The sequence below is a fragment of the Chionomys nivalis genome, chromosome 3 (genome assembly GCF_950005125.1).
Source record: "Chionomys nivalis chromosome 3, mChiNiv1.1, whole genome shotgun sequence".
NCBI classification, from domain to species: Eukaryota; Metazoa; Chordata; class Mammalia; order Rodentia; family Cricetidae; genus Chionomys; species Chionomys nivalis.
The window spans coordinates 105,021,863-105,047,706 of NC_080088.1; the positions used below are offsets into that span (position 1 = coordinate 105,021,863).

General features: G+C 48.0%; 1 protein-coding gene across 2 annotated transcripts in view; it reads right to left on the reverse strand.

Moving 5' to 3' along the window:
• The window catches only part of Adgrd1 (adhesion G protein-coupled receptor D1), a 113,162-nt gene extending 88,818 nt beyond the window's left edge, over positions 1–24,344 (reverse strand). Inside the window, exons 1-6 of one of the 2 annotated variants that reach the window (XM_057765958.1) lie at positions 23,812–24,344; positions 23,667–23,703; positions 11,974–12,057; positions 9,271–9,366; positions 7,323–7,445; positions 20–199 (exon numbers count right to left, since the gene is read on the reverse strand). In XM_057765958.1, the coding sequence (XP_057621941.1) occupies positions 20–199; positions 7,323–7,445; positions 9,271–9,366; positions 11,974–12,057; positions 23,667–23,703; positions 23,812–23,877 (586 nt within the window). In that variant the 5' untranslated portion in view covers positions 23,878–24,344. The remainder of the gene's footprint in view (positions 1–19; positions 200–7,322; positions 7,446–9,270; positions 9,367–11,973; positions 12,058–23,666; positions 23,704–23,811) is intronic. The other variant, XM_057765957.1, reaches the window with a different exon arrangement.
• Between the last annotated feature and the right edge of the window lie 1,500 nt (positions 24,345–25,844).

Genomic DNA, 25,844 nt, shown 5'->3' on the forward strand with positions numbered 1-25,844 from the left:
CAGCTGGTGCTCCACTCACCCGGAGGGTTGAAGGTGGCCTTCCATGTCATGGAATTATCACGCGTGTACAGCTCCACAGAGCCCTTCCCTCCACTAGAGCAGATTTTGAAGCCATCAGAGATGACCTGTCCCCCATAAGCGTAGGCGGCTGGTCGAGGCTGCTCTCCTTGAGTCTTCCAGAAAAACGAAAACGTGACTCCTGAAGAGAGAAGCAGGCATTCATCAGCTGGTGCTATCACAGCATCAAATGTCACAGCAATATCTAGTCAAGGCCTGGTACCTTCCCAAGGGTGTGACCTGAGCCATCATCCCTTTTCAAACACTGAGAAGCCTTGCTCTCATTCCCAGGACACAGAAGAGGAAACTGAGGCCGGTGGGTTAGTGACTGATGGAGGTCGGATACAGACCCGTGCTGCCTGACTCTGAGTGTGCAAATGTGCACAAATGTGAACCCCTTCACCCCAGTCTCCACCCCACCTTCTTCCTCAGATCCTGACAACGATTTTACAGAGGAAGGAAACTGTTTCGTTCATTCTGGTTACACACGGCATCTTTTTAAAGATTTACTGCCTCCGGAACGTCCTCCCACATCCCTAAATACACTTTTACACTGTCGGTTTTATGTCTGCCTGGCGTCACATCCTAAACAAGCCCCTGTTTCTGAGTCATATGGTTTCCTTCAAAGTTTTGAAGGAACATTCCAAAGAGAACTTGAAGCTAATTTTTTTTGACATATCTCAAATTGTATATATTTCAGAACATGTTCGGGGGGGGGGGCGTGGTGATGTTCTGGTGAAAAGGGAAGCTGAGTTTTCCAGGTTCACAACGCCTTGGGTGCTGACTGCCTGGGGGTAAAGGTGTGAGGCAGGCAGAGGTAAGAGCAGCTAACATGTTTTGGAAATTCCCAGAATGGGTATGTGTGATGGCTAGTTTTAATCATCATTTTGACACAACCTAAAATCTCCTGGGGAAAGAGTCTCAAGTAGAGAGGACTGTCTCCATCAGGTTGGTCTGTGGGAGTGCCAGGGAGGGATTATCTTGATTGCTTTAATTGGTGTGAGAAGATCCAACCCACTGTGGGCAACACCATTCCCTAGGTTTGGGTCCTGGACTGTATAAGAGTAGAGATAGCTAGCTGATAACAACACATGCGTATATTCATTCTCTCTCTGCTCTTGACCATGAGTGGCATGTGATGCTTTATAAGTTCCTTCTGCTTTGACTTCCCTACAGTGATGAATTATAACTTGGAATTTCCGAACTAAAAGAAAAGGAACTTTCTCTCCTAAGTTGTATTTTGTCAGAGTACTTTATCCTAGTAAGTTCTGAGCCCAGATCCCACACGGGGTGAGGGTGGCACCCCACGAGAACTACGGGGTGGGGTGGCATCCCACAAGAACTATGGGGTGAGGGTGGCACCCCACGTGGACTATGGGGTGAAGGTGGTACCCCATGTGGATTATGTGATCTTTGCTACAAACACCACTGTGAATGAGCCAGGTCACAGTGGATATGGCCTCTTCGTCTCCAGATACAGAGAGAATGTAGCTAACCAGCCAGCCTGCAGATGGCCAAGAGTGTCTGGTATGCACACAGGCAGGTCTGGGCCCACCTTCACTCAGACCCATCGAGGAAGAGACCTGACGGGACCTCGCCCATGGGTTACAGACGTCCCTGGGGTTATGCTGTAGCTTCCCTGTTTCCTGTAACCTGTACCCACTTCCCTTACCAGACACGTACACTGTATGTATGTGCTTGCATATGTGTGTGGATGTTAAGCTGGCCACCTGCTGGACTCTGTGTGTGGATGATAGAAATAAAAAAAAAAAAACTGGCTCCTCCCACCTGGGCAGGGATGTGAGAGGTGTCAGTGACTCTGGCTGATCTCCGCACAGAGCTAATCATAATACGCTATGGATCAGGGTACAAATCGGGAGGAGGGAAAGAAGTGTGGGGACCTTTGTTCTGGCCTTATTAATAGAAATGGCACCAAATCACTTTAGCTGTTATCAACAAATTGAGGTCACACACAGAGGTGTCCAAGACACCTATCTCTTGTGTGTAGACTGGTGTCTCATTGCTGGCCATCTTTGCCGCAAGGGCTTATGGGTTGGTCTGTCAGAGTCTTTTGAAGGACATATGACAATAGTGCTGGCTTGGAATTTCTCCATTTTACTTTTGATCCAAGAATAATCTAAAGATTTTGAATACGCCCCCCAAAAAGATGAACAAGCGGCAAACACTGGGGATGAACAAACTTTGAATCGCCCTGCTCAAGTTAGTCTTCACCATATGGGTGTTGGTGAGACATGCAGTACCCACAGAGTGCATAATCATCTGTGTGGATCAAAAATGAAAAATCAAGACTCAGGATATGGCTCAGTGGTGAAGGCATCTGCCAGGCAAGTGTGACTTCTGAAAAACAGATCTCTATAAACCCACATAAAAGCGTGGCCGTGGCAGGCTGGCTAGAGTTCTGGCCTCAAAAGGCTGAAACAGAGTCCCCAGAGCAAGGTGACTAACAAGACAAACCATATCCATAAGCTCTGGGTTTGATTAAGTGACCTTGCCTCAGTAAATAATGTGGAAGAACAATTGAAGATTCCTGACACCAACCTTGGGCCTTCACATGCCCGCACACATACATGTAAACATGCATACATACATGTAAACATGCATACATACATGTAAACATGCATACACACATACACATGAAAATGACAAAATAAAACAAAGCCAGTCAAGCATGGCGGTACAGGTCTGTTTCTCAGGTACTTGGAAGACTGAGGCAGGAGGATCATAAATAAGCTCAAGACTAGCCTGGGCTACATAGTGATTTCAAGACTATCCTACTAGGCAACTTAGTGAGATCCTGTCTTCCAATAAAAAAAAAAAGAGTGGATCAATAATAGAGCACTTGCCTAATGTGCCAGCCATGGAATTATGTGCATTCATATCTACATATAATATATATCATATGTAGATATGTGCATAAACAGATAGGTGATAGGCAGACAGACACATAGATAGATAAAGGATTTTTTGGCTTCTTTTTGTAGCCTTGGCTGTCCTGGAACTCACTATGTAGGCAAGGCTGACCTCAGGCTCATAGACTCACAGAAATCCACCTGCCTCTGCCTCCCGAGTACTGGAATTAAAGGTATATGTCACTATGTCTGGCTCAAAACTAAGCTCTGTTGTTTTTTAAGAACCTCCAAACGCTAGGAAGGTCCCAGTCCTCTCTGGGGCTCTGGGAGCTCTGAGTAGAATCCAGGTCTAAGGGGCATCCCTGGACTGCTGAGGAAAGTCAGCCTGGGAGGTCTCCAACACCAGGATAGGGTGCTGGTGAGAAGCAGTGCAGAGGCTGGGGGTGCAGGTCCAGGCCACCCTGGTTGTGGAGGAGGGGACTTAGATGACTCCCTCCTGTCCTTCCTCCACCAGGCTCTCCCTCCCCCACCCACCTCTGCTGTACTCAGAAACAACCAGTTCCACATGGAAATGAACAAGATGCATTGTGGAATTTCTGTCTTGAAAAGAATCTCACTTGTGCGAGTCATTTCTCCCCACTCACCCCCAAAATGCTGCTGCTTAAAAAAAATTCCTTTCACTCATCTCAAAACACAAAATGATGCCGCCTCTGCCAAATGTGCCTCTTCCCCAGGAAGAGAAATAAAAATAAAAAATTCAATACGGTGTTAGGTAATAAGAATAAAAATTAAAAATTCAGCATAGTGTTGGACAGGGACAAGGGGAAAGTGGGTCGTGAACTCTGCTGGCGAAGCCGCTCATTTTAGCTCAGCCAACCTGCAAAGTTGGCTGCGGAAGCCCTCATTGAAATATCAGTCTGCGTCTCCACGGACTGGGAAGATTCGCAATGTGCCCACAAGAGCACCTGTCAAAGGCGCAGATCATCAACACAGAGAAGGAAGTCTGAAGGGGAAAGAAATAAGCACAGCACATCAGCACATTGGTTCCATAGTTTGCTCTGGTTAGGATCAGTAAATCCTAATCTCTCCATGGCCCCTTGTCAGGGATGTATCGAGTTAGACAGAAACACCAATGAGGCATCCAGACCGGCTGTGCCTGCTCAATAAATGCACCATGAATACAGCCTAGTGCTGAACTCGGAGAACCAGTGGCGGTCCAGGCAGAATCTCCCACACACATCGTGACAGAGACCAGGAAGGAGATGTGACAGTATTCCACCATCAATCGCCATGTCCTCTATGGAGGATTTGCCACACAGGGGCAGGAAGTCTGAGGCAGAGGCACTTGGCAAGCAAAGGCAGTGTGGAGCAGAGCCCCAGGTCTGCAGGCAGATCCCTAGGTCCGCGGAGAGGCCCTTCCGACTCTCAGCTTCCCCACATGGGTGCTCCGTGAACTGAAGGAGCACAGACTGCTTGCTGCCTGAGGCTGATGCTCTGGGTACCATGTGTGTCTCAGTTAGTAGAACGCTGGCCTAGCATGAAGGCCAGCAAACTCATGCATGAAGCCCTGAGTTTGAGTTCCGGCACTGCATAAAACCATGTGTGAAGCGCATTCCTATAATTCTTGTCATGAAAGAAAGCAAAGTGAAAAGAAAGAGAGAGAAAATAGCCTTGTACGTTTTAATGGATGTTTGAACTGGGGACCAGCTCAACTGTAGTTTAGCAAGCAACAAAACTCTGACACTTTGACCTTAAAATTGCTCCACCGTTTCTCATAAAGCTAAAAATAGGACTACCCAGTGACCTAATTATACCACCTCTGGGCATAACTACCCATCGGACCCCAGACCCTACCGCAGAGACACAATAGCCAGGAAATGGAACCATCCTGGGTGTCCATCAATGGCTGGATGGATAATGAGAGGGTTGTACCTTTACACAACTGAATTTTATTCAGCTGTTGAGAAAAAAAAGAATGAAATCATGAAATTTGCATGAGAATGGGCGGAACCGGAAAATATTATAGTAAGTGAGATCACCCCAGTGTAGAAAGACATAATGTCTCGTGTGTCCTTTCTCATACGCAGATCCTAGCTTTGAATTTCTAGATTTGTGAGTTTAATTTTGAATGCCCATAGAGAAGCCAGAAAGGACCCACGAGAAGGGGAGGAGGAGAGGCCTGAAGGTGTGAGAGGACATTGAACAGCTGGGCTACGAACAGGTGGGAACTCCTGGGGGTTAAAGGGTTAAGAGGGAATGGGGCCACAGGATGAGAGAGAATGAAACTGGGGGTGAATTAACCAAGACCAAAGAGATGTGAAAAACGCTTGTGGAAAATCACTACTTTGTTAGCTACTTAAAATAGAAAATATTTTTAAAAAGGAATTCAAACTTAAGTGCCCCGCATAAGTGAACAACGAGGCTTTCAGAAGTTACCGGTTCTGAAATGAAAATCTCAGTGCCAGGCATGAACACCTCCTTACAGTTATTTCTTGGTCAGAGAGATTCCTGATGGCCAGAGACTCCTGGAGCAACACAGGCTCCTGCCATTGTTCGTGGTTCCCTACCACAGAGCCGAAGACACCACAGGCTCTGGTGGCGGGACGGAGGGAAATCAAGCTAGGACTGACCCACGCGCTTATTTCCTGGTTAGCTTTCACAGCGCTGGAAGGCGTTACGCAGCCCACTGGGAAAGCAAAGTCATCCTCAATTTCATGCATGGCTGGATCCTGCATGATAAAATACCGACCTGCCGGGCGAGGTGTGCCCACTGTCATACCAGCGGCGTGACTGTCATGAAGTAACCAACCACCTTTTAATGGGATTGGAACCTGTTCCCGGGAAGAAGGTCATGCCTGGTACTGTAAACTTGGTCAACAATATGTGGTTGAAGAGGCCATAGACTTTTGTGGGGAATCTACTATTGCTGCTTTGATAAATGGACATGTTATCACCTTCTAAATATTTCTCTTTAGATCCATGGATCAGTGCTCCTGTCAACCTCGGTCAGAGGAGCTTCGTTTCGCAGAGGCTCATGCCGAGATTCGTAACTGTTCAAAGTGTTGAGAATATGTGATTACTGAGTTATCATTGCTAAATGGAACATCTAAGTCAATCCTTCCAAGGCACGGGGACCATCACAGAACAGAAGAGTATAAGAGATGGAGGCTGGGGAGGGGTGTTGTGAAAGGCTGTCTTCTGGACATGACGTGGCTGTTGCCGTCACAAGCCCACACCAGCTGTGGTCACTGTCAATGTCAAGTCAGTCAACGTTCCGACGTGAGCTGGGGAGGGGCTCATGAGGGCCCACTCCCAGGCACGATTGACAGATTTGACTGCTTGAGGAGGAATCGGTTTTCTTTAGGACTGTGGCCACTGGCAGGTTCCCATCCTCTGGTGGATGGCCCCACACCCATGCCCTTGCAGGGAGCACTAACTGGATGAATAGGTTGTGAAAAGGACAGGAGGAAAAGGACATGAAGTTGTCTTGGATGGCAGAGGGTGATGTCCCCAAAGGATTCAAATGTGGCCCAGACTCCAAGGAAAGCAGTGGGGTCTGCCTTCTCTCTGACACACCTGTCATGAGCTCCAGCCACAGGTCATAGGTTGGGAGAGGCCAAGCCACCATCCAACCACCCTCAGTGAACACATAAGAAGTGAGCCCAGTTTGGGGGTTAACAGGCACACCCTGCTCTGCCAGGCCTGACCTGTCATCAACATCCCAGATCCAGAAATAACACTGTGAACCATCAATTTCCTTCCCACAAGTGCCGGGCCCCATCCCAGCCTGAGTGACATCCATCTCCGTGGCTGTGTTCTAAAGCAAGATGTTCCCCATTCCTCTGCAAGGTTCAGTATTTTGACCTCCTGGCTCTGGAGGGCGACGTCTCCAGACTAAATTTCGGTCTCCAGGACCGGAGACCGCATTCGAGTGGCTGCATCCCTTCCCCTCGCCCTCCCTCCACCTTGCATCTGACATTTTGCACACATTGCGGTTGATAAGAAGCCTGTCCTCTTAGGCTGAAGGCGTGATTCAGGAGGGAATGATGCCCACCGCACAAGCATAAGGACCCGAGTTCAGATGTCTAGAACCCACATACAAAAAGAAAAGCCAAGTATGGCAATGCTCACCTATAACCCCAATGCTATGGTGGGGATTTCAAGAGGATTGCTAGGGCCATCAGCCTAGTTCCAGGGTCAATGAGAGACTCCATCTCAGTGGAAAAGGCAGAGAGTAATAGAACAGGACTCCTGATGTCCTCTGGAGCATGGGCACATTTACTGAGTGCACACGCATACATGCATGCACACACGCGCGCGCACACACACACACACACACACACACTGTTCACATGTGCCGTTAGCAGGGTAGCGGACACCCCAGCCTCAACTCACCCTCAGGTCCACACTGGGCCGGGTTGCTGATACAGGATGACTTGTAGCTGCCGTAGTAGAGGAATGTCACCCCCTTCTCCTCCTTGAGGTAAATACCTTTGCTGACCTTCCCTTCCATGATATCTAAGGAAGGAAACGGACATCGTCAGTTACCCTATCGCCACCAGAAGACTAAACACACCTGTCAGACATACAAGCACCTTACAAATGAGTTCCCAGTGTTATCCTCCTCCATGATGCATTTATAATGTCACCCAGTGTGTTCCCGGATAGCAATCACATTCACTAATATTTAATTATTGATGGAGAGAGTGTGAATGATTCATAGGTTTAAAGTGTTAGGGAATAAATTACTACCCTTCTATTAATGTCAGGTCAGCATAACCTATATCTTAAATATAGAAATATTGTAGCTGGCATATTTGCCAACAGTCGAACCCTAAATGCCACTCACGCTGCCGCTATCAGGGTCCCTCCCACTCTGCCTCGCGCTGAGCTTTCTGAATGGAGCACTCTCATTACTTAAGTGTGAGGCCACAGCTGCATTCTGGTCGGACTGGTTACTCACTGAAGCATCTCAGTCCTCCGTATAGGCATCCCTCAGCTTTAGAGCCAGGTCCAGACCCAGGAGAAACCACAGCCCTATTCGGAAGGTCGCTGAAGGGTCTGCCAATCCCAGAGAGCCACAAACCCCTGTCTCCAACACAGCTCACTCAGCTACCTTATTTTGGCATATGCCGCGGCTGGTGTGTCCCAGAGGAAAAGGAAGGTGGCTGCTTTATCGCTAGATAAGCAAAGACTGTAGAAACTATTGGTAGTGTGCTCCCCTAGGCAGAGACTGCCCAACCTGTGTACCAACAGGAAAGTGAGAGTGTACACCCTTCTGGCTACTGGCCAAGTGTGCACCCGAGATCTGGGAACTCTGCTCACACGGACCACTGGCTAGATGCAACCCTCCCTGTCACGTGGACCTCCACGCAAGGGCCTCGTTGTTTAAACTCTGGTTCTACTTATCCTGTTGGCTGCCATGGGAGGGCTATATCTTACTTCACTAAATGGATAACTACCCACCAGACAGCTGAGCCAGACTTCACGGGCCCAAGAACCAGACTGCTTGCTTAGTAAAATCATTTAGAGATGGCAAACAGCCCACAATGGAGCGAGAAATCGGAATATGTGCTAAGAAAAGACAGAGAGGCGTACACAGTCCAAACAGGCTTTCTGCGCCCGTCAGACGCTCGCCACCGTCACTGCTGTCCATCAGCTCTGAGCTCAAGGGAATCACAGGCTCTGGGTTAACTGACAATTGGCTGACTCAAGTGGGCGTGTCTTCTAAAACGGCTCCTAAAGAGTTTTCAGAATACAGCTGCAGAAATGCTGATGGGATGTTTGCGAGACCAGGTTTTGGATGAGTTTTTAAAAATCAGTTTGCAGTTTCCATAAAATGGGTAGGGTGAGACTCCCCCAGCCCCATCCCACAAAGAACACAATATATTCCAGACTCCAGTTTCTTCCAAGCATGGTGGGATACAGCTAGAATCCTAGCCCTGGGGAGAAGCAGGAGTTTTAAGTTCATCCTTGGCTACACAGAGAATTTGAGGCCAGTCTGGGCTACATATACCTTGTCTCCAAAAAGAGTGGGGGCAGGAATCTGCTGTCCTTGCTTAGGAAAGATCTGGGCCATGTTTGGTTTTGATTCTGAGATCAAGTGACTGATTCAAAAGAGCCTGGCAACGTGGAAGAACCTCCACCCCTTCCGGACACAGCCATCAGGGAGGCTTCCTAAGCCAGAGGCTGGTGTGGCTTCTCCCAGCATCTCTCTTGCTGCCCATCACTTGCACCTGGCCACCACTCCTTTACCAGCCAAATGAGTCCTACAGAACCAGATCATTCTGGTCCTTGACTCCAGTGGGCTCCAAATTAGACAGGACCCAGCACCGGTGCTCACCTACGGTCGCAGAGAAGTTGGAGTAGGCAGAGTCATTGGTAAAGACAAAGGTAGCATTGTGGGAGGGAGGCACAGTGAGGTTGTGGGTTCGCAACGCTGGGTGAAATGACAAAAGAGAAGACAACACATGAGTGACATGAGACACAAACAGAAACAGCGCATCTCTCACCCCGACACATATGGAAAGGGTTCCTCCTTCCCTCCTCCTCCTCCTCTGCCCACAGGTTTCTTCAGCAGACTCCATAACCAGTTCCAGTGGAGCCCTGAGTCGGGCCACTGCTGGCCTTGGCCACAATCAAGGAGATAAATGCCTCAATTTGCTGGCCCCCAGTCCCACACAGATGCGTCGTTGAGAGATGTCGAGTTGAACTCAGCCATTTGTGAAGCAGTGGTAACAGAAGGAGGAATGGTGGTGATATGGGGGACCAATGAGAGACAAACATCTGCGTGAGATGGCAACAGACAAGACAACAGAGGGTTTGGCCTCAGGCAAAAGGTTTGAGCATCCAGGAAGTCGTATCCAGAGCCTTTCAGCTGTCCCCAGCCTTGAGAGGTGCTGGTAGATCCCAGCTTGTCTCCTCATCCTGGGGACCTGCTCTCAGGATGGCACACACCTGCTCAGCAACACAGACTGCCGAGGGAACTCCCACAGGAAGCCACAGTGCCAGCGCCACATCGCACAGCGTGGGGACAGACACGGAAGCATTGAGAATTTCACCAGAAGTCAAAACACTCAGTTCCTGCCGTGTGCCTGAGTGATTATGGGACTTCAGAAAACCATAAGCTACCGACTTAATCAGCAGCTGTGAGCCAAGATGGGGAGATGGGGTGAAAATGCCAGGAATGAGGACCCTGGGGGCCCGAAAAATGCTCTTCCACTTGGTCAGGTGATTGCCTCTCAGGGGTTTCAAAATAAGGACTTCCAGACAAGAAATTGAGATTATGACAAAGGCCGATGGTCTGTTTCCCCCGATCCAAGACACCAGCTAGCACAGGATGCTCTTGCCCTTACTACAGCAGAGTGGAAAAATTTTTTGGCTGCCATACAGTCGGTAGGGGCCACCAGCACCCTACCACCTGGGAGGGCCCATGAAGGATGGAGGAGCAGTGTGGTCAGACCAAGTCCATTGCAAAGACCACACCCGCCACCAGCTCTAAGACCCCAGCTGGTGCTTTTAGACTTGGAAGGTTTTTTTTGTTTTTGTTTACTTTTAATTTAAAACAAAATATTATTTATTTTTTGTTTTTCAAAATATACATTTATCTGTTCTATATGCATGTGTATTTTTAATTTTTACTCTTAATTTTAAAAATCACTTATTTTATTTTGTTTTTTAAAATATACATTGATCTGTTGTATGTTCATGTGCACACATGCACATACACGTGCTTATATGACACAGCATGTATGGAGATGTCAGAGGACAACCTGAGGAGAGTGTATTCTCCTCTCCATCATGTGGGTCCTAGAGACTGAACTCAGGCTGAGTCTTAAGAGCAAGCACCTTTATCCACTAACCCATGTTGTCAACTCTTTTTTTAGTTTAGAGAAAGGGGCTTATGTATGCCAGGAAGCATAAGTAGAGATCAGAGGCTAATCTTCAGGATTCAATTCTTCTACCATGTAGGCCCCGAGAATTGAACTCAAGTCATGAGGCTTGGCAGCAAGCGTCTTTATTCACTAGACTATCTCAGCCCGCCCCTGGACTCCAGCATTTTAGGGAGACATTTTAAAACCTCTGTGACAGCTTCCCACCGTACTGGCGTCACATCGATGGGGAAGAGGCCAGGGATCTGAGGTGGACAGCATGCCCAACAACAGTGCTCTGGATGCACTGCACGAGAACCTGTGTCTATCCAGAACAACATCATGTGTGTGTGTGTGTGTGTCCACACTTGACATCCTTGGAGCAATGGGTTTATCAACATAAAGTAAAAGACCTCCAGAACTTATTCTGAATCAGTGCTTTCCAAGAACGGGTTCTTGCTGGAATGGACATGCTCACAACTGCCCTGGGTTCCTCCAATATTAGTGTCTGAGCTCAGCGAGACAGAGACCCTGACACCTCCTGCGGAGTTAGCACCAGGAAGAGCATCTTAGGGAACATTGGCCAGTGTGTGGACAGCTGCTTGGTAGACAGGGGACACCTTGCTTTGTGAAACGGTGACCTTAAAACAAGGGAGTCTGTGACCGTTCATCAGGATCCATACATGGGCTTGCTGTGGCAAGTCAGCTCTGTCCTCCCATAAACAGGTACCCAGACTCACTCCACAGCAGAGGGTTCTACGTTAATTAAGGCTTAGGAAGCCCTGCCCTACTACCATAATAATGTATAAATGTTCTCATTAGACACTTTGCAGTGACCATGAGTTGTTCACTCATCTCCATCCCTACAGCTCCAACGTGTCCTGGGGCATCTAGAGAGTCTTTCTCTCTCCCCAGATGTTCTAGCTCCTGGGAGGCACTATCCCCACACTGCAGGCATGCCCACCTCCCTAAGCCCCTAGAGGGCGCTATCCCCACACTGCAGGCATGCCCACCTCCCTACGCACCTGGGGGGGGGCGCTATCCCCACACTCTGACATTTCTTACCTCCCTATGCCAATAGGAGGCGCTATCCCCGCACTTCAGACATTCTCACCTCCCTACACCCCTGGGGGGCGCTATCCCACACTGCAGGCATGCTCACCACCCTTGTCTACCTCCAGTTGTGTCCTGAAGTTCAAGAATCCCATCCACATTTTCCAAAGGCCAGTAATGAGAAGCAGAAGCCAAGACCGCAAACCCTGCAGAGAAAGGACCAAAAAGTTTACACCACAATTAGGGAGGAAGGAACTGAAGATAAGAGCTGTGTGTGACCCAAGCTCTCGGAGATGGAGAAAGAGTAAAATTGTCATGATGGCCACAGATCTGGCTGAAAAGGCATTAAGAAAAATTCAATACACGCTCCTGGTTAAACAAAAACCACCACTTCAAATTAGAAATCAATGGCTAGTTTCCTAATTGGACAGAGCAGGACAAATAGGGAGGAACAACACCTCCTAACTCAAGAAAACAAAAGCCCCATCCGTGTGTGGGTCCAGGGCTAGGAGCTGCCCATTAGTGTCGGGAAAGGTAAAAATGCCCATTATTGTACTATTACCTGGAGTGGCTGTAGAGGCGACGTCTGAAATAATTGGACCACAGACTGAAACAAGGTTTAAAATGACTTTGCAGGGGGGGGAGATGATAACCCCAATGTCGTGTCAGGCATCACAGAGGCCCTTAACAAACACTCCCCTGTGTCTTTTAGCAGTAACCTGCAAGATAGCACATTCTTCCCCTGTTTGTAAAGAGAAGCCAGAATTCCTGCTGGAGGACTGGGGAGACAGCCCCAGGACAAGCTGCTTACCACACAGGCGTGAGTACCTGCGTTCTGTCCCCAGACTCACGTGAAACCAGGTGTGGTAGTAAATGCTTATGATCCCAGTGCTGGTGAGGCAGACAGAGTCTAGGGGATCCTGGGAGCTCATAGACCTGCCAGGTTAGCAAAAACATGAGCTTCAGGCTCAGTGAGAGATTTTGAGACTCTGCATGCCTGCATGCGCAAGAGCGTGCACACATACACACTCACAGCAAAACATAAAAATAAAAAAAAAAAAGTAAACAAGAATAGCTATAGCCAAGAATAAATAAGAGACCTGGTATGGGAGGGGCGAGTACTGGAGGATGCTGGGGACAGCAGGGGTCATGAGCAGAGCTGGGGACAAGCCTAGAGGTTGCAATAAGGGGACATTGGGTACCACTTGTGTAGGCAGATGTTCAGTGGGAGGAGAGGCCACAGGTGGCGCCACTACATATAGGCAGTTGGCTAGTGGTAAAAGTGGCATCAAAGATTTGTTCACCACAGGTACTGAAGTCAGTTAGGCGTCTGGGAAAAACATAAGATCTCAGCTCATACTTCAGATGGTTCCGAGGGTGAGTGTAACACAAAAGCTGATCTGGAGGCTGGGTGGGGTGGGGTGTGGCTTTAATCTCAGTTTGGGAGGTAGAGGTAAGGGGACCTCTGTGTTCGAGGCCAGCCTGGGCTACATAGTGAGACCCTGTCTAAAAAGAAACAGGTGAGCCAGGTACAGTGACCTGTGCCTTGTGCCCATATGCAATTAAGGGTTTAGGGAACTCGCTCTGCTCTTCAAAAATAACATTTTGAAGTAGTCATTAGTGAACTACCCAGTGCTCCCTCATCTCCATCACCCCACCAGTCCTCCCTCATCCCCATCACCCCACCAGTGCTCCCTCATCCCCATCACCCCACCAGTGCTCCCTCATCTCCATCATCCCAGCTCCAACGTATCCTTCCCTCCCTCTTGTGAGGTGGAAGGATTAGAAGTTCAGAGCCAACCTCCATGATATAGTGAGTTCTAGGTCAACCTGCTGCTTGAGACCCTGATTCAAATAAATACATAAATAAATAGAAACTTTCTAAGGTTTTACATTTAGCTGATTTTGAAAATTTCTATGCAGGAAATAAACAGAATCAAACCATGAGGCAACATTCATGAAGTATATATGATAGAAACTCAATTTCTTTTTTTTAGATGTATTCAATTTACTATATTAATAAAATTCCTGTGGGCTAGGAATATGGTTCAGTGGTAAAATGTTCAACTAATATGTGTGAGGGCCTGGATTCAATCCTCAGACAGAAAAGAAAGAAGGGGGGAAGAAGGAAGGAAGAGGGAGGAGGAAGGGAGAGAGAGAGGGAGGGAGGGAGGGAGGGAGGGAGGGAGGGAGGGAGGAAGGAAGGAAGGAAGGAAGGAAGGAAGGAAGGAAGGAGAAAGAGAAAGAAAACCTATCAATGAAGAGGAAATCAACAGAAAGCTTAGGTGCAGTAAGACAGTTGAAGGAAAAAGAAAGAAAAACATTATAAAGCAGCTCACCCTCCCAGCCGGACTTCTTCTGTTGGAATGGCAACCAAGAAGCCAGATGTTTGAAGCCTATCGGTTCTGACAGAGATTTAGAGGGAGTCAGTGTCAGGTCAGCCTTTCCGGAGGACAATTTGGCTAAGCTGATGCAGAGGTTAAGGGCACTTTTTCTCTGGTGTAACTCTACTCCCAGGAATTTAACTCCGGAGGCTCTCAAATGTACGATCAAAGACCTGTACACAAAGTATTCTCTGTGGAATGTTCCCACAGGGCCGAAAACCAGAGAGCAGCCTGGATGCTCATCCGCGGAGAGTTGACTAAATAATCAGAGCGTATGTGGAGTTAGCTGGTGTGCAGCCGAAGAAACAGCGAAGAATGGCATGCATGGGTTGACATCAGAGTGGTGCTCAGAAGAGCTGGCTCTATAGCTTGCTGGTAGAATGCTTGTCTAGCGTGTGAAAACCCTTGGGCTCTAGACCCAGCAAAATACACACACACACATACACACACACACTTGGTTCCTGTAATGTTTTGTAGTTTTGTTTGTTTGTTGACAATGGGTGTGCTCACTTGTTAGCCCAAGCTGGCCTCAAACCTGACATCCTCCTGCCTCTACCTCCCAAGTACTAGAATTATCCATGTGTGAGACTATAGTGGGCTTACAATGTTCTTTAATTGGTATTGTTAGGGAGAAGCAAAAACAACAAAAACTAAACCAGACAAACAAAAAACTCACCAGGTTGGCAAGACAGGTCAGTGGGTAAAAGTGCTTTCTAGGCAAGCCAGTTAATCTAAGCTCAATTCCCGATCCCACAGTGAAAGGAGAAAATTGACTCCTCCAATACACACACACACACATACATATGCATGCACACACACACACACACATATGCATGCACACACACATATACACACACATATGCATGCACACACACTCTTAACAATTTCTAACACATTGTAGCTAGACAGGGTAGGAAGTTCTGATATTCTGTTGCACGGGAGATTGACTACGGAGAGCAGCCATGACCCATGAATCTCAAAGGTTAGCAGAAATCAGTCTAATTCTCAGGAAGCTGAGGCAGGAGGCTCACGGGTTTGAGGCCAGCATGGGCTGCATTGAAACCTTGTCTCAGAAAAACAGCACAAATAAAAAAAGCTGAAAGAAGGGAGTTTGAACGTCTTTACCATGAAGGGTGATAAATGTCTGTGGAGATGGAAGTCTACCCCGATCTCACAGTGTGTGGCCACACCAAGAGAAGACGTGTGTACCTTTAACACCCCAGGTTCTGTGTTCTTATGAACCAGTTCATAATAAGGCGGGTCAGTGAATTGACTCAGAAAGTGTGCCACCACGTCTGCCACCCTGAGTTCGCCTGCTGGATCCACAAGGTGGTAGGAGAGAACCAACTGCTTCAAGTTGTCCTCTGACCTCAAGCACACACTGTGACGTGCACACACACACACACAGCTACACACTGTGACATGCACACACACACACACTGTGACATGCACACACACTGTGACATGCGCACACACACATACACACACAAATAATAGATAAGTGTAAAAGAAAAGCTGATTAAAATAATAAGCAATAAAAATAATTTAACCAAATACAGTAATACAGATCTTCAAATCTTCAATTCCGGCGCTAGGAAAGGTGAGTTGGGGAGACAATGAGTTCAGGTCAGCCTAGTCTACGGAGTAAGAATCTGTCTCAAAAAACTAAAATAAATAAATTTTAAATACATATATCGAAGTGATAACCAGGCATTGTGGCACACAACCTTCAATTCCAGCACTCGAGAGGCAGAGGTAGGTGGATCTCTGTGAGTTTGAGGCCAGCTTGATCTATATAGTGAGTTCCAGGACAGCCAGGGATATGTAGAGAAACATTGCCACACACACACACACAAAAGAAAGAAAGAAAGAAAGAAAGAAAGAAAGAAAGAAAGAAAGAAAGAAAGAAAGAAAGAAAGAAAAAAGAAAAAGAAGAGAAGGAAGAGTCACATTGTTAGCACGTCCTGTTTTCCAAGCCTCTGACCTGCCTTCCTTGGCAAAACACTGCTAAATCCAACCTTCAAAATCGGGGGTGGGGGTGGGCGTCATCTTGGGGCTGCGTTGACATGATAATCCTAGAAGACAGCTAAAGTACTTTCACACCTCATCTCTTGAACCTCAGATTGCTCCATGTGCCAGTTTGGGTCTTGACTACTTTACGTGCTGCTGTGATCAAATGTCCTGCGGGAAGCAACTCCAGGAAGGATTTTCTGCAGGCTCACAGTTCAGCATGGCGGAGCTTGAGCAGCTCGGCCCCAGTCAGAAAGCCGCGAGAAGTGAACGGACGCTGGCTCTCGGCTCGCTTTCTCCTTCCGGGTCGTGTAGGATCCCTAACCATAGGATGGCACTGCCTACATTTATAGGTAGTGTTCCAGTTAGCTCTATCAACTTGACACAGCCTGGAGTCCTCTGAGAGAAAAGCCTCAACGGATGAATTGTTTAGATAAGATTGGGCATGTCTGGGGGGCGGGGACATATCTTAATTGCTAATTTATATAGGAGGGCCCAGCTCACTGTGGGTAGCACCATTCACTAGGTTGTCTAAGAAAGATAACTGAGAGTGAGCCAAAGAACAAGCCAGGGTCCTCCACGATTTCTTCTTCAGTCTCTTCTTGAATTCCTGCTCTGACTTCCCTCAATGAGGGACTGTGACCTGGGAGCCACAGTTAAATGATTTTATCTGTGTTTATAATCTTCTATAGATGAATATATAATTATAGTCACAGTTTATCTGGTTAAGCCAGATAAACCCTTTCTCCCCTCACCGTTGCTTTCGGTGAAAGTGTTTCATCACAGCCAGGGCAATCAAACTACAACAGTGAGTTTTCCTACCTCAATCAACTCAATCTAGAAAATTCTCCACACGCATGCTCAGAGATTTGCCTCCTGGATGGTTCTGAATTCTGTTGAATTGGAAACATTAACCTTCACGGTTTTCCCCTTTCCCTTTTGTGTTCCCACACAACTCCCAAATGCAAGCCAAAAACAGAAAAAGTCCTCCACTGGGGCCTTAGGAAATTAATCAAGGCCTAATCCTGCATGCAGCCAGGAAGCAGTGCCGGGCAGTCTCCAGCTGGGGAAGGCCGGACTCGGAAAGGCAAAAATCCAAAGCTTTCGTTTTCAACGTCAATTTTTATTTTTAACCCCAGAAGCTGAAGATATTCGGTTTTAAAAACCCTCCAGGGCTTGTTATTTGATTCATGCGGGGGGAAAAAAAATCAGAAACAGAAAGAACATCTATTGGCGAAGACCAACTTTTGGGTCTTCAGAATCCACCTCTGCCACTAAGCTACGCAGACACAGTGTCCTTTCTGCCATCTCTAGTGAACATAGCTACAGCCAGTTCTGGGCAGAAAGACTGACCACTGAAAGTGTGGAGTCACCCCAAAACAAGCCCATGCAAAGGAGATGGGGAGAAAGGTTTGAGCTGAGCACGTTGTCACCATAGTGTTGGCACGAACCCCAAGGCAAGACAAAGCACCCACGCCTCTCCCCTTGTCCTCTGACTACAGCATGAATCTGTCTACACATACGAAGTCGGGGGACAGGCTGCTTAAGAGAAAGGGGGTGGGGCCAGGTGATCCCTGGAAGGACGGCATTCTAGGTTGTTAATGAGTGAGATGGCTGGACACAGGAGCTAGAGCAGAGGACAGAGCAGCCTACTCCGAGCCGTGGCCAGCCTCGGAGCAGGAAAATAAAATCAGGAGAGGGCAGCCAGCCTCTCTGGTCCTAGACTAGACCGGTGTCACACTGTGGGAAGGTTCACCTGGTATCACCAGGTCTCCCATTTTGTATTCGATAAAGTGTAAATCTCAGCACTCTTTAAAGAAACTTCTCTTTGAGACCATTACAGATCACCCCTAATTAGTCAAAATCCATAGAACATAGAGCAAGCGATCACGGGTACCAAGGTCCAGTGGATGTATCTACTATACAGCTCTGGCAAGGAACATCAGAGAGCATCTCAGAAGGCAAAGGTAGGGGTTTCCAAGGGCCAGAGGCCAAGAAATCTGCTGTGAGACTATATGCCCTAGAAATAACGAGGCAGCCTTCACCATGACTCTTTGAAAGTGTGGCCGCATAAACAAGACCCAAACAAGGCCAACAATAGTTGTGCCAGTGTGAAAGGGGGCTATCACAGGGCCCCAACCCTAGATGAAGAACTGCAGGCAGCTAAGAAATGCTGAGAGTACGATAATTATTCCTTTCCAGCAATGAACTACCTCATCCATTTTTGCTTATTTTTTTAATTTTTATTTATTTATTTTTGGTTTTTCAAGACAGGGTTTCTCAGTTAGTTATGGAGTCTGTCCTAGAACTTGCTCTGTAGACCAGGCTGGCCTCGAACTCACAGAGATCCGCCTGCCTCTGCCTCCCCAGCACTGGGATTAAAGACTTGCTCCACCATCCAGCTCATTTTTGTTTATTTTTTAAGGCAAGGTCCTTTGTGGACCAGGCTTACTGTGAACTCAGAATCTTCCCGCCTCTGAGTGCTGGCATGATAGGCGTTTACTAATTGTGCTGACTCAAGGTGCCAGCTTTTGAAAGATGTCAGAAATACAGATGTTTTAAATTGGGTTTTGAAATTTTCACCGATGCTAATATTGCCAGTTTTTTTTTAATTAAAATCGTGTGGTGTTAATAAGATGGGCTAGACCCAACCCACAGGCTCCTTGAACTCCCAACAGGGTCAGATCACCCACACAGTCCTCGAAGTTTCGTAAGAGCAAGACAGCCTCGATCTTTTATGGAAAAGGATAATATATGGCTGTTTTCAAACCGCGAAGGTGAAAAGCCTGTCACAGTTAGTCACATGGCTGCCTCAGACTCCCACAGGGACGGCAGGCTGGTCTCAGGGAGCGAACAGCCTCGAGGGCTGAAAATAATGGCATGGGAAAGGCAGAGAAATGAGAAGGAAGGGGAAGGAGGAAGGGAGAAGAGGAAGAAAGAAAACAAAAACAAAAGACGGGGGAAGGTGACCAAGAGAAAAGTTAGAGACGGGAGTAAGGAGGGGGTGAGAGAACAGAAAGAAGGAAGAAGTGGGAGAGAGGTTTTAGTCTACAACATAACCGTAAGCCAGTTCTTCAGAATTCATTTTTTTTTTTTTTGATTTTCGAGACAGGGTTTCTCCATAGCTTTTGGAGCCTATCCTGGAACTAGCTCTTGTAGACCAGGCTGGCCTCGAACTCACAGAAATCCGCCTGCCTCTGCCTCCCGTGTGCTGGGATTAAAGGCGTGCGCCACCACCGCCCAGCCAGAATTCATTTTTCACGCATACCTAATGTTCCACCGATCTAGTATCAGTTTGCTTTGAGGAGGAGGGAAGGAGGGAGAGAAAGAGCTGAATATCAACACTCAAATCCTCCATGTCTGATCTCTCCCCTTCCCAGCTTGGCTCCCATGGGGTCAGGGACATCCCTTGGGGAACGCTCCTTTGGGCTCTGCTACCAAGACACCACGGACGCCTCTCTGCGGTGGAAAAGTTGGTCTCTCTCTGCCATCTGTAGCTGGCCTTGGACACACAAAACAATAGGTTGCCTGCTGTCTCGATGGTCTGCAATACTGTTCCCCGTGTTTTTCATAGCTACCTCTTTCTTTTTTTATGGTTTATTTAACTTTATTTTATGTGCATTGATGTGAAGGTGTCAGATCCCCTGGAACTGGATTTTCAGACAGTTGTGAGCTACCATGTGGGTGCTGGGAATTGAACCCGGGTCCTTGAGAAGAGCAGTCAGGGCTCTTAACCGCTGAGTCATCTCTCCAGCCCCCCATAGCTACCTCTTTCTAATCTGGATCTCCGTTCCCTCTTGCAAAACTTCCTGATTCCAACGCTCTGTTTTCTCAGCATGGTGTCCCACGACCATGTTTAGTTATGGTCTTTTGTCTGCCTCATCATCTTGATCTTTGAAGGTGGTAGAGGGAGGGGGGTCCATCTCTTCTGTATCATGTGTCTGCTGCATCAAATTACATACAGCCTTTCTGTGTGTATGCGTGCGTGTGTGTGTGTGAAATTCAGGCTTCTGCATTTGCAGCCTCCCGTTTTAAATGTTAGTCATTAAAAACATAACTATATAGGTAGAATGAATGATAGAGTATAAAAACAACTAGACAGATATAATTAAACATAAACATAGAATGACCACAGAATATAATTATATGCATAAAATATATTTATAAATCTAGCATCTCCTAGAAAAATCTCTACTTGCTATGTTTCCATGTTTTTGATATGGAATAAACATTGTTTTTAAAAATTCTATTATGGGGGCTGGAGAGATGGCTCAGTGGTTAAAGCTCTGCCTGCTCTTGCAAAAGAACATGGGTTTGATTGTCAGTACCCACATGGCAGTTCACAACCATGTATAACTCCAGTCCCAGGGGAGCTGATGTCCTTTTCTAACTTTCACGTGCATCAGGCATACATATGGTGCACAGACATACATGTAGGTAAAACATGCATGCACATAAAATTTTCTTTTAACAGCTCCATTGTGAAGACATATTTTTATTTGTGTATTTTTGTTTTGTTTCAAGACAGCGTTTTCTCTGTGTGTTGCTACCTGTCCTAGAACTCACTCTGTAGACCAGTCTGGCCTCGAACTCACATTGAGATCCACCTGCCTCTGCCTCCCTGAGTGCTGGGATTAAAGACGTACACCACCACCACCTGGTTTATATATTATTTTTTTGGCTGGCCCAGCAAAGACGGAGAATGATATTTCTGCTGTGACCCGGTGGTTACAGAAGTCCTTCGTAAGCTACTTCATAAATAACAACTGTCGTTGACTACTTTGTATGCCAAGCAGAGCTGTGAAGTCTGGGGCTGTCCTGGAATCGGCAGTCCCCATGGCCTGGAAGGAAACTAGGTAACGACGTAGCTTGCTATTTTTCTCAAGTTTCCAGTCCCTCGTAGCAAACATCATCTATAAAAGGACATGTTTATAAACTTTTACAAAGTGGCCTGCAATCTTGACAAATGCCATTTATGGGTTTGGATCCACCAACCTCAGCGTTTCCTAGGTCACCCTGGGGAACAGAGGGCTATGAACCAGGACCTGGGGTGTATGTGAGTCCCCTCTCTGGAGTCCTCCTTCCACTCCTGGCTTCCTTCTCAAGTGGAAACTTGGAGCTAAATGGGCTCTAACTACAGCTCTTAGAATTCGGCGGCAATGACAGCCCACGGTCACAGTCACAGGGAGACTCTGAAGGTGTTGGCACTCCGAAGGACCTCGTACCATTTTTGAGATTTCTAAAACTAAGCGATCACTCACATGGTAGATACCTGGTGACCTGGGTCAGGGTAGACACCTAAACACGGGGAGCTGAAAATGCAGGTGGCCTCAGCTGGTTCTCTATTTACAGGATGTCAGCACTGTCTTTACACAGACAAGGCACGGAAGACGGTTGGTGGCTGTTTTCTGAGTCCTGCCTTGTGCATATGGACAGGGATGAAGCCGGAAAAAAGCAATGAAGGATAACAGCTAAGGCGAGTTTTCTGTGTCACTCCTAGGTGACCCCCCACTAGGTGTCAGTTCCCCCAACTCCCTCCAGATGGCGTCGTCTCATTCCTCTGAGCTTGAACTAACCATTCCGGCTACAGGATTGCCACTGACTGGCAGTTGTGCAGGTGTGTGTTTGCACAGGTGGGAGCCAGCTCTGTGTACTTCTTAAGCTGCTTTGGGCAATCTGAAGGATACTCCCTTCCTTGGCAAGTGACATCCAACCCTGACTCTCACTCTGTGTCTGGGCAGTCCCTTGGCTCATGTGTCAACCCTGTGCCCATCTGGGGCTCTCATGGTCGGGTAGCCTGTCAGGGGTCAGGTTTTCCTAAAGTCTCCTTGGGGGCTTCTTGGGCTTTGGAGATAGGAGGAGAAATTCAAAGAGGCCTTGCAGAGAGGGATGGATATTATTTAAAACAAACAAACAAACAAACAAACATAGTCTAAGTCCAAAATGTAAGAAAAGACAGAAATAAGTTGAGGGGGTGAGGAAGTAGAGTGGAGAGGATGAAAGAAACAAGGAACAGAAACAGAGAAGAGGAAAGGAAGGAGGAAAACTGGAAAAGAGAAAAGATGAGCAAGGAGACAGAAAGGAAGGAGGGGAGAGGGGGAAGACGGTCTCTTGGCTGTGCCCTGTGGTCAGTGGAAGCAGAAGGAGTAAGGACAAAGGAGCTACTAGGGATGAGAGTGGGGACCAGAAGGAAGCCCTCTCAGCCTAGTCGGGGACTTTGAGAGGCATCTAGGATCCCTGGCCTAGGCTCCGGGAACCCTCGGGCCATTATTGAGGATGCTCTACCAGAAGAGACTTTGTTCTCCCCATCATCAGGCCGGGTATGAGGCATCTACACAGAACAAAGCTGAATTGGCACCACTGAAGTTCAGGGTCCAGGACGCTAGTTCATGTATGGAGTGGAGGTGTAAGTATGTGCAGACATGTATGCGTGTGTACAGACATGTGTACAAAGGACAAATTCCGCAAATGGCTCTTAATGTTTTCTCTCCTCAGACCAGCCATCTGCACAGTTCTGGGTCTGACTGACTGAAGATGCCTTTTGGTATGAGCAGCCCCCCATATCAGAAGGGAGGGAGATCTTTCCCTAAAACAGCTTCAGTATGTTCTCCAGATCCTCATCCTCTCTGCTGCTCTTCACCATGGCTACCATGTTGGCTCGTGAGCACTGGCTGGGCAGGGCCCCTGTTAAGAGGCAGGCTGATTCGGTTGATCAGTTCTGCTGGGAACCCCAGTGTCTCTGAGCTGAGTCACAGGCTTCTTCGCCGTGACCCACCAGGCTTTCCCAGCAATGGGTCAGACATGCTGGTTCTTTGGCTCTAACCTTCAACGAGAACCCCAGTCCCAGAGGACCTACCGCGAGCAGGCTGCAAGCCTCTTCCTATTCGCCCCCACTGCAGATGTGGCAAGCCTCCTATCTGTAACAGGACTGTGATTTGGACTTCCAAACAAGTGTCACCCTTTTACATCTAAAAGGGGGAGTTACAACAGCCGAAGGCAAGTGTTCTGATCCCCTACACACACCCTCACTGTGCATGTCCAGCACAAGTGGAAGGCACCACATCGTGGTGGCAAGGACCCTTGGAAGGAACAGCCCACAGCACCATGAGGTTGGAGGCACCAGGGAGAGTTCCCATGGTGGCGATCTACATAGGCCCAAGAAAGAGCAAAAGACACCCTACTCTTTTAATTAAGAGTCTGCCTAATATGTCTCCTTAATTAGAAGACAATACCTAACCTGGATCAAGAGGCAGCTGGGACAGAAGCCAGCTTCCTCACCAGCAGCCTGAAGGCGCTCATCACACCAGAGTTGTTGTCTCAAAAGGCAGAATATATTTTCTGGGGCTTCGACTAATGGTTTGTGGCATATCCCAAAGGCAAGGAGCAAAGCGTACAGTCATCAGAACAGGAAGGGATCTTACCTGGGTGCTCCTGGGATCTGGGCTGGGTTCCGCACATCTGTAAGGAAAGGTCACAGGGTAAGTGCGAGAACAGCCTCTGAAGACGCATCCCAGCTGCCTGGGCAGCCCAGGGGTTATCCAGCTGCCTGGGCAGCCGGGGCATTACCTGAAAGCTGCTGAAGGACCAGAGTAGCCAGGCCCAGCGGCAAGACAGTGCTGGCAGATCCCTCATGGTGGGAACCAGGCAGTGGGATCTCCCACAGCCTGCCAGGAACCTCTCTACCTCCAACTTCCTGAGGACAAGGGCATCTTCATCACAGGTCTCTAGCCACAAAGTCTGTCCCCTAAAGTTTGTGCCTGAGTTCAGTTGGGGAGATTCCCCTCTCCAAACTTGAGTCTTCAGGGACCCAGAGTCTGGATGCAGTGTCGGGTTGAGTGAGCACTCCTCCTTGGCTCCACCAGCATCCCCAAGCTCCTGGCTGCTGCTGCTGCTGCTGCTGCTGCTGCTGCTGCTGCTGCTGCTGCTGCTGCTGCTGCTGTTGCTGCTGCTGCTGGGCCGCAGACTGGCCGGCACTTGCCTCCTGTCTCAACCCAGAGCTCAGAGCTCAGCTCACAGCTTGGAGCTCAGAGATGTCTGTGCTGCCTCCCTCTGCAGCTGAGCTCCGCCACACCTCGTTGGCCCAGAGTCCAGCCCGTGGCTTTGGGTGGAGAGCCAGAGTGATGTCAGTGGGCCTCAAACTTTGTTCTCCTCTATTTATATCCGTCCCACTCTGGCTTTTCCTGGGTCCTAACACCAGTCTGCTAGGAACTGCTGAGCCCTTCCCGGGACTTTCCCATCCGAAGGTGGCCAGGCAAGCCTGGGCTGTATGTGTGTGGCGGGTGACAGTGTGAATGGGGGTGCAAGTGTGGGGGAGGTTGTGAGAGTGAGAATGAGTATGAGGGTAGTGTTGAGAGTGTAAGTATTTGAGGTGAGAAAGTGTGTGTGTAGGTATATGCGTGTAAGCGTATGTGTCAGAGTATTGGGGGTGCAAGAAAGTGGGTATTGAGGGATAGTATATATGGGTAGGAGAAGTAAGAATAGGTGTAAGTGAAGAATGAAGAGTGGAGGTAAAAGTGTGACTGCATGTAGGTAGGTATGAGCAAGTGGGTGTGGATGTGGACGTAGGGAGATACAGGTGGCAGGAATATGTGTGGGGTATGGGTGAGTGCAGGCCTATGGATGTTAAGATACCTACTGCTCAAGACTTTCCTAGTCACCGTGTCTTTTCACGTGTGGATGTGTACAAGTGTGTGTGTGTGTGTGTGTGTGTGCTTGTGTAGATGCGGGAGGAGTGAGAATGTATGCATGTGATGTGTGTGTATTCTACAGAGGTGGATGAGTGTGACCGTGTAGGCATGCAAGGTATGCGTGGGTGTGGGTATGGACAGATGTGAGGGAGTATATGTGGGTGTGAGTGTAACTCAGTATGGGTGTGCTGGTGTGGGGTGTACATCATAAGGGCATATTCTCAGCCGCGCCCTCAAAGCCTCGCTAGCATTGAGAGGGATATGGAGCAAGAGAGTTTTCTCAGTGATCAAAAAGCCCTTACAGCTATTGCAGAGGACCTGAGTTCAGTTCTCAGCAGCTCACATCAACCATCTGTAACTCCAATTCTAGGAGATCTAACATCCTCTCTGGACTACTATACCCAAAAGATGCCCATAAACTCATGTAGCTTCACAGAAATAAAAATTATAAACCTTTAAGAGACAAGGTATTAGCACAAGTGTAAGCCGGGTGGTGGCGGCGCACGCCTTTAATCCCAGCACTCGGGAAGCAGAGGCAGGCTGATCTCTGTAAGCTCGAAGCCTGCCTGGTCTACAAAATCTGGTTCCAGGACTGCTAGGATGGTTACACGGAGAAACCTTGTCTCAAAAAACCAAAAATATAAAAAAAAAGAAAAAAAAAGATAAAAATGTGTAGTTGTGGGTGGGTGGGTGGGTGTGACTGGGTGTGACTCTGTACCACAGTGAATATGAGTACATTGCAAGCTCATTCTCATTGGCACCCTCAAAAATCTCTATCAATATTAGTAAGCACAGGTGTGGCTCGAACTGGGAACGCCACTACGATCCGGGTCTTGCTCAAGCATGGGAAAACAGTGATTACACACACACAAGAAAGGTAATGTCTATCCATGCCCCATCCAGAGCTAACCA